The sequence below is a fragment of the Oncorhynchus masou genome, chromosome 12 (genome assembly GCF_036934945.1).
Source record: "Oncorhynchus masou masou isolate Uvic2021 chromosome 12, UVic_Omas_1.1, whole genome shotgun sequence".
NCBI lineage: Eukaryota > Metazoa > Chordata > Actinopteri > Salmoniformes > Salmonidae > Oncorhynchus > Oncorhynchus masou.
Window position 1 is genome coordinate 86,024,959 of NC_088223.1, and position 13,380 is coordinate 86,038,338.

Consider the following 13,380-nt stretch of genomic DNA (forward strand, 5'->3'; position numbering starts at 1 on the left):
AGCTGTCTCTCTGTCTCTCTCTCTCTGTCTCTCTCTCCTCTCTCTCAGTAGAGCTGTCTCTCTCTCTCTCTGTCTCTCTCTCTCTCTCCTCTCTCTCAGTAGAGCTGTCTCTGTCTCTCTTTCTCTCTCTCTCTCTCCTCTCTCTCAGTAGAGCTCTCTCTGTCTCTCTCTCTCATCTCTCTCAGTAGAGCTGTCTCTCTCTCTCTCTCTCTCTGTCTCTCTCTCCTCTCTCTCAGTAGAGCTGTGTTTCTGTCTCTCTCTCTGTCTCTCTCTCTCAGTAGAGCTATCTCTCTGTCTCTCTCTCTCATCTCTCTCAGTAGAGTCTCTCTGTCTCTCTCTCTCTGTCTCTCTCTCTCTCCTCTCTCTCAGTAGAGCTGTCTCTCTCTCTGTCTCTCTCTCCTCTCTCTCAGTAGAGCTGTCTCTCTCTCTCTCTGTCTCTCTCTCCTCTCTCTCAGTAGAGCTGTCTCTCTCTCTCTCTGTCTCTCTCTCCTCTCTCTCAGTAGAGCTGATCTCCCTCAAGAATTGTAAATAGAAGAAAGTAGCCTTGGACCGGTTAATCCACTTCTGGGGACTCTGGCAGAACTGTATAATTGTCTCAGGTCAGGATTCTAGAACCTTGGTTAGTGAAGGGAGCAGGTCATAAAAACAAGACATGGACAGCAATATGACAGTTATGGATTAGTGACGGATCTGTAGCCAATTGTTCTAATGAGAGAGGTACTAAATTCAGCTGACCCTTTGCAGACAAGAACACAAACCAGATGGAATTAGAATTCTCAGGCACATTAAGTATTTCCAAAGGTTGAAAAACGCACCAATAATATGCTAAGAGCCATTCAGACATCATAAACAGACAGATGACAGAGTAATACAGTTATTACAAGCTTTATGATTTACTCATAATGCTGCTAAGGTGACTTTCCTTCTTACAAAGTGGAATTCTTGGAGACGTAGTGGAAAACACTATAGATGTAGGATCTTAATTTTATTACGCTGTTGCAGGAGAACTGTGTTGACATTTCACTTGCCCTGCCTGTGTTCTCTCCATTAATGCAACCAGGCCCCCTGCCCTGACCAGTAATATCCTGCGTTACATTTGTCCTACAGGCTGTTTAGTAACCTAGGGGGGTAGCAGACTAGGCGTAATACGGTCATCTTTATTTAGTCTGGCAGTGTTGATACCCCATCTGATAAAGCTCTCTGGGCCTGGCGCACTGTAATTGAATGATGTTGTCAAGATTGATGGACGATGTGAAAAAAACATGGGATCAGTTTCATTAAGCCAGCTCAGGCGAAGCGTGCCGCTCTGGGAGGACGAGCAGAGATTTGCTGCTAGGCAGGGGAATTGCAGAGATATATGCCGCGGTGTTGAAAGAACAAGATGCATTTGCTTTGAATTAAAAATGGTAGACAAACAAAGGTAGAGGTGCATCTGATGTAGATTATAAGATTGGTTTAAAACCTTAAAAAAAGGACCAAATATTTATCTGAACACCTTGGGGTATTTCATGTGTGGCAGATTGGGTCAGTCAGTTTGTGGGAGGTTGTTACAACAGACAGAGCTAGCTATGTGGAAAGGATTATTCATGGATTGCACTGTTGTCCCGAATGGCTGTTTCTAAAAGCAACTGCACATAGCGGCACAGTGACCCTATGCATGATTAAATATACTGTAGTCATCAGCATGCCTCATTAATAACCTCTTCACTACAGTGTAATGTGAAGCAGCATGACTAACTCACTGCTCCATTGTGATTCCAGGCTGAACCCAAAGAGCCGCACCAGTATCCCAACGAGGTATGGACGTGTTCTTCACACCCTTTCGTCACTAACCAATGACACGAATCTATCACAAATAACAAGATAATTCAGTCAAGATGTGCCTGTGCCATCACAATAACAAATCACCTAGCGTTCTTACCAGTTCCAACTCAATACGTACTGAGCTATAATTAAAATGCACCCTGATCTTTCTTCACAATCAGATATATTATATCGCAGATGTCATCAAACTATGACAACTCTAGTCTAATGGGAATTACCATTGTTTACTTGCGTCTGAAACAAAGAACAACCAAGTTCCAGCTGATACTTAGTTCCAGCTGATGCTTAGTTCCAGCTGATGCGTAGTTCCAGCTGATGCTTAGTTCTAGTTGATGCTTAGTTCCAGCTGATGCTTAGTTCCAGCTGATGCCTGTATGCAACCTGTACGGGTTGTCTCACTAGATACTGGATATAGTATAGCTACTCCATGTAGTCGCTGACAGTCTAGTCACAGTGGGTGTTGTGTATGTGTGTCTCTCAGCCCAGCCTCACCCAGCCCCACCTCACCACGGTCCCCCTCCTGGCCGATGTTCTCCGCACCCTCCAGCCCCCAGCCAGCCTCCTCCTCCTCCAGTGACTCCTCCCCCATCAGGTCTGTCACCACGTCCTCCCAACACGCCATCTTCGGTTGCACCTTCTACTCACGATGCCAATTCTGGAGCTTAGCTCCGCCTCACTGCTGCACCCCCTCTGCCCTACCCCCACCACCGTGTATGATCACTGACAGATAGTTCCTGATCACCCTGAGAGGCTTACCCTGTTCACACTATCACGCCAATTTGAATTGCACTATACTAGCTCAGGTTAATTTATTCCTTCCCAGAAACAACGGCAGATGTGTAACCAGGCCAGCGCAGTACAGCTCTGCTCAGCTTGGCTCAGTCGTGTGAAAAGTTATAAGTAAGGTGGATCACGGGCTCATCTTTGGTTGATTCAGGATACAGCCAGTCTATCAGTCTTCCAAAAATGGTTATGCATGTAACCAGGTAATTCAGATATACTCCATAATATAAATACCTTGAGTCAGGTCTAGACAGATATACTCCATAATATAAATACCTTGAGTCAGGTCTAGACAGATATACTCCATAATATAAATACCTTGAGTCTGGTCTAGACAGATATACTCCAGATTATAAATACCTTGAGTCAGGTCTAGACAGATATACTCCATAATATAAATACCTTGAGTCAGGTCTAGACAGATATACTCCATAATATAAATACCTTGAGTCAGATCTAGACAGATATACTCCAGATTATAAATACCTTGAGTCAGGTCTAGACAGATATACTCCATAATATAAATACATTGAGTCAGGTCTAGACAGATATACTCCAGATTATAAATACCTTGAGTCAGGTCTAGACAGAGTCAGGTCTAGACTCCAGATTATATACCTTGAGTCAGGTCTAGACAGATATACTCCAGATTATAAATACCTTGAGTCAGGTCTAGACAGATATACTCCAGATTATAAATACCTTGAGTCAGGTCTAGACAGATATACTCCAGATTATAAATACCTTGAGTCAGGTCTAGACAGATATACTCCAGATTATAAATACCTTGAGTCAGGTCTAGACAGATATACTCCAGATTATAAATACCTTGAGTCAGGTCTAGACAGATATACTCCAGATTATAAATACCTTGAGTCAGGTCTAGACAGATATACTCCAGATTATAAATACCTTGAGTCAGGTCTAGACAGATATACTCCAGATTATAAATACCTTGAGTCAGGTCTAGACAGATATACTCCAGATTATAAATACCTTGAGTCAGATCTAGACAGATATACTCCAGATTATAAATACCTTGAGTCAGGTCTAGACAGATATACTCCAGATTATAAATACCTTGAGTCAGATCTAGACAGATATACTCCAGATTATAAATACCTTGAGTCAGGTCTAGACAGATATACTCCAGATTATAAATACCTTGAGTCAGATCTAGACAGATATACTCCATAATATAAATACCTTGAGTCAGGTCTAGACAGATATACTCCATAATATAAATACCTTGAGTCAGGTCTAGACAGATATACTCCAGATTATAAATACCTTGAGTCAGATCTAGACATATATACTCCAGATTATAAATACATTGAGTCAGGTCTAGACAGATATACTCCAGATTATAAATACATTGAGTCAGGTCTAGACAGATATACTCCATAATATAAATACATTGAGTCTGGTCTAGACAGGTTCAGAATAACCATGGGCCTTTTTTGAGGAGCTGTGTAAAAATAGGTCTAGACAGTCAGGATGTATAGACAGATATTCAGAGTATAAATACCTTGTCTGTCTAGACAGGTTTTGCTTTTTTACAAGGACACACTTCTTGTAAAGCAAGATGGCTACCTTGGGTGGCAGGTAGCCTAGTGGTTAGAGTGTTGGGCCAGTGACTGAAAGGTTGCTAGTTCAAATCTGTTGTTCTGCCCCTGAACAAGGCAGTTAACCCACTGTTCCGAGGCTGTCATTGTAAATAAGAATTTGTTGTTAACTGACTTGCCTAGTTAAATAAAGAATAAAAATATAAACTTCCTTGTCAAATTATATAAATGTATTTATACAGTTGATGACTATTAGGGAAAAGTGAATTATAGGCACACAAGACTTTCCATATGGGAGCGACGATGTTATAAGACACTCTGGTACAGTTGGAGCTTCACCTGTCGTTGCTCCCGACAGTTAGGAGTGGTGGGACACTCAAAGTGCCCAATGTGGTATCCGAGTGAGTTGGATTATAACATGTTATTTTCCCTCCCCCTCTGTAGCGTCCCGGGCAGGCAGGCTAGGGCCCTCTACGCCTGCAAAGCCGAGCACCACTCTGAGCTTTCATTCATCGCAGGGACCACCTTTGAAAATGGTGAGTATGGACCACTGTGACTCTTAAATAACCGTGCCCCAATCCCAAATGGACCCCTAAACCCTACGCCCTGTGCATTTGTGAATATCTGAATGGATTTGCTTGGTATAAACAATATGGTGAGGTTGGTTGCACCTGTCAAATCCTCTCGGATACCGTGCAGAGGGTGGGAAAATGTGGGATGGTAGACCTATTATTATTATAAAACAATACAGTGCATTCAGAAAGTATTCAGACCTCTTGACTTTTTCCACATTTTGTTACTTTAAGCCGTTTTTCTCTGTCCTAATGAAAACCACTTTCATATTGTTTCAAATGATAACTAAGGGCTCTATTCAATCCGCATTGAGGAAGTTCAGTTTTACAGTGTGTTTGAAATGTAAAGCCAATTTTCTACCTTTATCAGAGACTGCATTCACAGTAAACGCTGCATATGTCCGCTCAATCGGAAACTACATTTCTATCCCGGAATCTGTAACGCTGTAATGCTTCACGAATCAGGGTGACATTTACTGTAGGCAGAGCAGCCATTTGAGCGAGTTGGGTTATAGATTAAAACTGTTATTAAGTTTTTATGAAATACACTGTGTGAAAGTCCAAACCCAGTGTAGCCTGTCTTAGAAGCAGAAGGGTTATAGTGCATGTCTGGTTGGGTCCAGGGTCTGATGATCTGGGAAAAGCAGAGATTAGCAGCGTGGGAATCAGCCACACAGCCACCCAGGTTGCTCAGGTACAGGAAGAAAGAAGAACAATTATTGTATGAGGTCCTGGTCTAAAGTAGTGCACTATATAGGGAATAGGGCCCTGGTCAAAAGTAGTGCACTATATAGGGAATAGGGCCCTGGTCTAAAGTAGTGCACTATATAGGGAATAGGGCCCTGGTCTAAAGTAGTGCACTATATAGGGAATAGGGCCCTGGTCAAAAGTAGTGTACTATATAGGGAATAGGGCCCTGGTCAAAAGTAGTGCACTATATAGGGAATAGGGCCCTGGTCTAAAGTAGTGCACTATATAGGGAATAGGGCCCTGGTCAAAAGTAGTGCACTATATAGGGAATAGGGCCCTGGTCAAAAGTAGTGCACTATATAGGGAATAGGGCCCTGGTCAAAAGTAGTGCACTATATAGGGAATAGGGCCCTGGTCTAAAGTAGTGCACTATATAGGGAATAGGGCCCTGGTCAAAAGTAGTGCACTATATAGGGAATAGGGCCCTGGTCAAAAGTAGCGCACTATATAGGGAATAGGGCCCTGGTCAAAAGTAGTGTAGCTATATAGGGAATAGGGCCCTGGTCTAAAGTAGTGCACTATATAGGGAATAGGGCCCTGGTCAAAAGTAGTGCACTATATAGGGAATAGGGCCCTGGTCAAAAGTAGTGCACTATATAGGGAATAGGGCCCTGGTCAAAAGTAGTGCACTATATAGGGAATAGGGCCCTGGTCAAAAGTAGTGCACTATATAGGGAATAGGGCCCTGGTCAAAAGTAGTGCACTATATAGGGAATAGGGTCCTGGTCTAAAGTAGTGCACTATATAGGGAATAGGGCCCTGGTCAAAAGTAGTGCACTATATAGGGAATAGGGCCCTGGTCAAAAGTAGTGCACTATATAGGGAATAGGGCCCTGGTCAAAAGTAGTGCACTATATAGGGAATAGGGCCCTGGTCTAAAGTAGTGCACTATATAGGGAATAGGGCCCTGGTCAAAAGTAGTGCACTATATAGGGAATAGGGCCCTGGTCAAAAGTAGTGCACTATATAGGGAATAGGGCCCTGGTCAAAATTAGTGAGCTATATAGGGAATAGGGCCCTGGTCAAAAGTAGTGCACTATATAGGGAATAGGGCCCTGGTCTAAAGTAGTGACCTATATAGGGAATAGGGCCCTGGTCAAAAGTAGTGCACTATATAGGGAATAGGGCCCTGGTCAAAAGTAGTGCACTATATAGGGAATAGGGCCCTGGTCAAAATTAGTGAGCTATATAGGGAATAGGGCCCTGGTCAAAATTAGTGAGCTATATAGGGAATAGGGCCCTGGTCAAAATTAGTAGCACTATATAGGGAATAGGGCCCTGGTCAAAATTAGTGAGCTATATAGGGAATAGGGCCCTGGTCAAAATTAGTGAGCTATATAGGGAATAGGGCCCTGGTCAAAATTAGTGAGCTATATAGGGAATAGGGCCCTGGTCAAAATTAGTGAGCTATATAGGGAATAGGGCCCTGGTCAAAAGTAGTGCACTATATAGGGAATAGGGCCCTGGTCAAAATTAGTGAGCACTATATAGGGAATAGGGCCCTGGTCAAAATTAGTGAGCTATATAGGGAATAGGGCCCTGGTCAAAAGTAGTGCACTATATAGGGAATAGGGCCCTGGTCAAAAGTAGTGCACTATATAGGGAATAGGGCCCTGGTCAAAATTAGTGAGCTATATAGGGAATAGGGCCCTGGTCAAAATTAGTGAGCTATATAGGGAATAGGGCCCTGGTCAAAATTAGTGAGCTATATAGGGAATAGGGCCCTGGTCAAAATTAGTGAGCTATATAGGGAATAGGGCCCTGGTCAAAAGTAGTGCACTATATAGGGAATAGGGCCCTGGTCAAAAGTAGTGCACTATATAGGGAATAGGGCCCTGGTGAAAAGTTGCGCACTCTGTATGGGATAGGATGTCATTGGAGGAACACACTTGGGTCCATAGTGCTCTAGGAAATGTTTCCCTAAGCTTTCCCAGCTACAGTTCCTAGCTACCAAAACAAGACTAGGGGCTTTATTCAGTCTGGAAAGCTGATTGCGTGATAGAAATGTAAAGGTCATTTCCGATTGGACGGACATATGCAGTGTTTACTGTGAAATTTGATTGCCTTAAAATGTCAATTGCGCTGTAAAGCTTAACTTCCGCAATACGGATTGAATAGAACAAGTGAGTTTTCACACTCATTTATGTGCAGAAGTTCTCTTCTCAACTCTCTGAATAACCTGTCAACTCTCTGAATAACCTTTCAACTCTCTGAATAACCTGTCAACTCTCTGAATAACCTGTCAACTCTCTGAATAACCTGTCAACTCTCTGAATAACCTGTCAACTCTCTGAATAACCTGTCAACTCTCTGAATAGCCTGTCAACTCTCTGAATAACCTGTCAACTCTCTGAGTAACCTGTCAACTCTCTGAATAACCTGTCAACTCTGAGTAACCTGTCAACTCTCTGAGTAACCTGTCAACTCTGAATAACCTGTCAACTCTCTGAATAACCTGTCAACTCTGAGTAACCTGTCAACTCTCTGAATAACCTGTCAACTCTGAGTAACCTGTCAACTCTCTGAATAACCTGTCAACTCTCTGAGTAACCTGTCAACTCTCTGAATAACCTGTCAACTCTCTGAATAACCTGTCAACTCTCTGAATAACCTGTCAACTCTCTGAGTAACCTGTCAACTCTCTGAATAACCTGTCAACTCTCTGAATAACCTGTCAACTCTCTGAATAACCTGTCAACTCTCTGAATAACCTGTCAACTCTGAGTAACCTGTCAACTCTCTGAATAACCTGTCAACTCTCTGAATAACCTGTCAACTCTCTGAATAACCTGTCAACTCTGAGTAACCTGTCAACTCTCTGAGTAACCTGTCAACTCTCTGAATAACCTGTCAACTCTCTGAATAACCTGTCAACTCTCTGAATAACCTGTCAACTCTCTGAATAACCTGTCAACTCTCTGAGTAACCTGTCAACTCTGAGTAACCTGTCAACTCTCTGAATAACCTGTCAACTCTCTGAGTAACCTGTCAACTCTCTGAATAACCTGTCAACTCTCTGAATAACCTGTCAACTCTCTGAATAGCCTGTCAACTCTGAATAACCTGTCAACTCTCTGAGTAACCTGTCAACTCTCTGAATAACCTGTCAACTCTCTGAATAGCCTGTCAACTCTCTGAATAACCTGTCAACTCTCTGAATAACCTGTCAACTCTCTGAATAGCCTGTCAACTCTCTGAATAACCTGTCAACTCTCTGAATAACCTGTCAACTCTCTGAATAACCTGTCAACTCTCTGAATAACCTGTCAACTCTCTGAGTAACCTGTCAACTCTCTGAATAACCTGTCAACTCTCTGAATAGCCTGTCAACTCTGAATAACCTGTCAACTCTCTGAGTAACCTGTCAACTCTCTGAATAACCTGTCAACTCTCTGAATAACCTGTCAACTCTCTGAATAACCTGTCAACTCTCTGAATAACCTGTCAACTCTCTGAGTAACCTGTCAACTCTCTGAATAACCTGTCAACTCTCTGAGTAACCTGTCAACTCTCTGAATAACCTGTCAACTCTCTGAATAACCTGTCAACTCTCTGAATAGCCTGTCAACTCTGAATAACCTATGGACTGATACATTTACAATAATGTATGTAATTGCAATGACCCCTTATGTAAATTGTATCTAGAGCCAGACTGTAATGGCGCTTCATGTTTTCATTGTGGCTTGGGGAATCATTGCTGCTAGGGGTCATCAATGCTGCTAGCCGTCATCAATGCTGCTAGCCGTCATCAATGCTGCTAGGGGTCATCAATGCTGCTAGCGGTCATCAATGCTGCTAGGGGTCATCAATGCTGCTAGGGGTCATCAATGCTGCTAGGGGTAATCAATGCTGCTAGGGGTCATCAATGCTGCTAGGGGTCATCAATGCTGCTAGTGGTCATCAATGCTGCTAGCTGTCATCAATGCTGCTAGGGGTCATCAATGCTGCTAGGGGTCATCAATGCTGCTAGGGGTCATCAATGCTGCTAGCGGTCATCAATGCTGCTAGGGGTCATCAACGCTGCTAGGGGTCACAGTTGCACACGGGTGTCTTGTTCATCTTATACCGCCTTCTCAAGAAGTATGCAGCGGTGTGTGTCACCCCCCTCTGATTCTTCCCATAACCACCAGAGTGCCACTGTCCCAGCTGTCAGTAGCTACTCACCATATTGGTCTCTGCTTTCAAATGAGGAATATCTAATGTTCTGTTGGATAACATGAGAGGCAGTCAACGGTTGAGAACAGCTCAGCTATGTGCATCTGTCTCTCATCCCTCAGTTCATTCCTCCAGGGAGCCAGGATGGCTGGAAGGCACCCTGGACGGCAGGACGGGCCTGATACCGGAGAACTATGTGGAGTTTGTGTAGTCCTAGATCAGGACTGAACTGGAGAGACCACGCAGCTGCACTGTTTCCCTGCAGCTTATTGGAAGTCTGGAGCACAGAGTGCTCCCTGCTGTGCATGGTCATGAATCTGGAATTCAGCGGCAGACTCTCTGTGTGTGTGTGTGTGTGTGTGTGTGTGTGTGTGTGTGTGTGTGTGTGTGTGTGTGTGTGTGTGTGTGTGTGTGTGTGTGTGTGTGTGTGTGTGTGTGTGTGTGTGTGTGTGTGTGTGTGTGTGTGTGTGTGTGTGTTGCATTGTTGCTACAAAAGCTCATTCCTCTGTTCAGACAGTCCTTTTAGTTCATTGAATTGCACTGCCACTGCTTTTAGTTTCTTCTATCATCAGTTGGAACTTTGGAAGATGTTTCCATTTTGGGGAAAAAAGTAATTGGTCTGAGGTTTGGACTGCTGTCCAACTTCTCTTCCTGTGTACTGCCTGTAGGAACAGGGCGGCTGGTAGCCTAGCGGTTAAGAGCGTTGGCCCCGTAACCCAATGGTCGTTGGTTTGAATCCACAATCTGACTAGATGAAAAGTCTGTTGTGCCCTTGAGCAAGGCACTTAACCCTAACTGCTCTTGTAAATCGCTCTGGAGCGTCTGCTAAAATGTCAAATGTCACAATGAATGGAGTTGACTGTATGGGGGGCTTTCATCTCTAAATGATAGGGGGGTATTTTTCAGCGAGTATCGCTATAAATGTGAGCGCCTTGCATTGGCAACCCGGTATTCCCCTAGACAAAATAGACCACAGCTGCTGTTGTACCAAACAGTACAGCGGTGGGAGCATATATTAACTCCCGGTTACACACATTTAATAGCTTTTTTTATTAAAAAATGGAACTACTGGGTGAAATTGTCTCAAAAAACCTAGAAAATTAACTGAACTGTTTTCATTAACTGAATTTTTTTTATATTCATTTTCTTAACAGGTAGAGTGTTAAAAATGTTTTAATGTGAAACTAGACCACTTGTGTTATTTATATACATTTTCAAAGCTGAGATCTGAACTGTATTCTTTTAGAGTGTATTAACATTGTAAATACATTTGAGAAGGTATCATTTTCTAAGTATCACATTTTGTATTGTAGCATATTAACTGATTTGATTTTTAGCATCTTAGTTGCTACATTTTTGTCATTGATTTCCTGTCCATTGGGAGCCTGAATATTCTTTCTGATCAAATGAATCATGAACAAGGTTGTATAGAAGATAATCTATTAAAGACCAACATTGAACTCGCAGATCTGTCCTAGTTTCTTCATGCGGCAGGGTAGCCTAGGTGGTTAGAGCGTTGGACTAGTAACCGGAAGGTTGCCCCTGAACAGGCAGTTAACCCACTGTTCCTAGGCCATCATTGAAAATAAGAATTTGTTCTTAACTAACTTGCCTAGTTACAGTGCCTTGCGAAAGTATTCGGCCCCCTTGAACTTTGTGACCTTTTGCCACATTTCAAGCTTCAAACATAAAGATATAAAACTGTATTTTTTTGTGAAGAATCAACAACAAGTGGGACACAATCATGAAGTGGAACGACATTTATTGGATATTTCAAACTTTTTTAACAAATCAAAAACTGAACAATTGGGCATGCAAAATTATTCAGCCCCCTTAAGTTAATACTTTGTAGCGCCACCTTTTGCTGCGATTACAGCTGTAAGTCGCTTGGGGTATATCTCTATCAGTTTTGCACATCGAGAGACTGAATTTTTTTCCCATTCCTCCTTGCAAAACAGCTTGAGCTCAGTGAGGTTGGATGGAGAGCATTTGTGAACAGCAGTTTTCAGCTCTTTCCACAGATTCTCGATTGGATTCAGGTCTGGACTTTGACTTGGCCATTCTAACACCTGGATATGTTTATTTTTGAACCATCCCATTGTAGATTTTGCTTTATGTTTTGTATCATTGTCTTGTTGGAAGACAAATCTCAGTCCCAGTCTCAGGTCTTTTGCAGACTCCATCAGGTTTTCTTCCAGAATGGTCCTGTATTTGGCTCCATCCATCTTCCCATCAATTTTAACCATCTTCCCTGTCCCTGCTGAAGAAAAGCAGGCCCAAACCATGATGCTGCCACCACCATGTTTGACAGTGGGTATGGTGTGTTCAGGGTGATGAGCTGTGTTGCTTTTACGCCAAACATAACATTTTGCATTGTTGCCAAAAAGTTCAATTTTGGTGTCATCTGACCAGAGCACCTTCTTCCACATGTTTGGTGTGTCTCCCAGGTGGCTTGTGGCAAACTTTAAACGACACTTTTTATGGATATCTTTAAGAAATGGCTTTCTTCTTGCCACTCTTCCATAAAGGCCAGATTTGTGCAATATGCGACTGATTGTTGTCCTATGGACAGTCTCCCACCTCAGCTGTAGATCTCTGCAGTTCATCCAGAGTGATCATGGGCCTCTTGGCTGCATCTCTGATCAGTCTTCTCCTTGTATGAGCTGAAAGTTTAGAGGGACGGCTAGGTCTTGGTAGATTTGCAGTGGTCTGATACTCCTTCCATTTCAATATTATCGCTTGCACAGTGCTCCTTGGGATGTTTAAAGCTTGGGAAATCTTTTTGTATCCAAATCCGGCTTTAAACTTCTTCACAACAGTATCTCGGACCTGCCTGGTGTGTTCCTTGTTCTTCATGATGCTCTCTGCGCTTTTAACAGACCTCTGAGACTATCACAGTGCAGGTGCATTTATACGGAGACTTGATTACACACAGGTGGATTGTATTTATCATCATTAGTCATTTAGGTCAACATTGGATCATTCAGAGATCCTCACTGAACTTCTGGAGAGAGTTTGCTGGACTGAAAGTAAAGGGGCTGAATAATTTTGCACGCCCAATTTCTCAGTTTTTGATTTGTTAAAAAAGTTTGGAATATCCAATAAATGTCGTTCCACTTCATGATTGTGTCCCACTTATTGTTGATTCTTCACAAAATAATACAGTTTTATATCTTTATGTTTGAAGCCTGAAATGTGGCAAAAGGTCGCAAAGTTCAAGGGGGCCGAATACTTTCGCAAGGCACTGTAAATAAAGGTAAAAATAAATGTCTCAATGCCTTGAATTTTATAGACCTTATATTTTATAGACCTATTCTGAGCACTGGCATTTCGTAATGGATGCCAAGGGAACCCCAAATTTCTTTCCAAGATTATGATTTTTTTTTAAATAATTTATCTTTCATCTCAGTTTCATAATTTTCCTTCAGTTTACAAGAGGCTGAATGTATCTCACAGGAGAAAGCATCCGAGCGAGTGAAACAGCGCCCCTCTGTCTCTCAACGTGTAGGCCATCTATCTTATGCTGTCAGGCCCAAACGAGTATGACATTGTTGACGCCCATAGCTTTGAGCTAAACTGAACGAGTTCAACTGTGTATGGTCCTGGTGCACCAAAAAAAGTGTTAAGAGAAGCCAGCTTTAATTTGGCTTCTATCAAATCCCATCGAGAGCATACGTCAATGACAGAAAAAATTGAATTGTTGCATCTCGTTGAGTTGTCCTCCGATGGCC

At 42.6% G+C, this 13,380-nt stretch overlaps 1 protein-coding gene across 5 annotated transcripts in view; it reads left to right on the top strand.

The window, feature by feature from the left end:
* Window positions 1–11,115, top strand: part of LOC135550981 (rho GTPase-activating protein 26-like) — a 157,700-nt gene extending 146,585 nt beyond the window's left edge. For 2 of the 5 annotated variants that reach the window (XM_064982311.1, XM_064982314.1), the window contains 4 exons: window positions 1,762–1,797; window positions 2,306–2,416; window positions 4,617–4,708; window positions 9,772–11,115. In XM_064982311.1, coding sequence (XP_064838383.1) covers window positions 1,762–1,797; window positions 2,306–2,416; window positions 4,617–4,708; window positions 9,772–9,860 — 328 coding nt within the window. In that variant the 3' untranslated portion in view covers window positions 9,861–11,115. The remainder of the gene's footprint in view (window positions 1–1,761; window positions 1,798–2,305; window positions 2,417–4,616; window positions 4,709–9,771) is intronic. The other 3 variants (XM_064982312.1, XM_064982315.1, XM_064982313.1) reach the window with 2 other exon arrangements.
* Window positions 11,116–13,380: the final 2,265 nt, after the last annotated feature.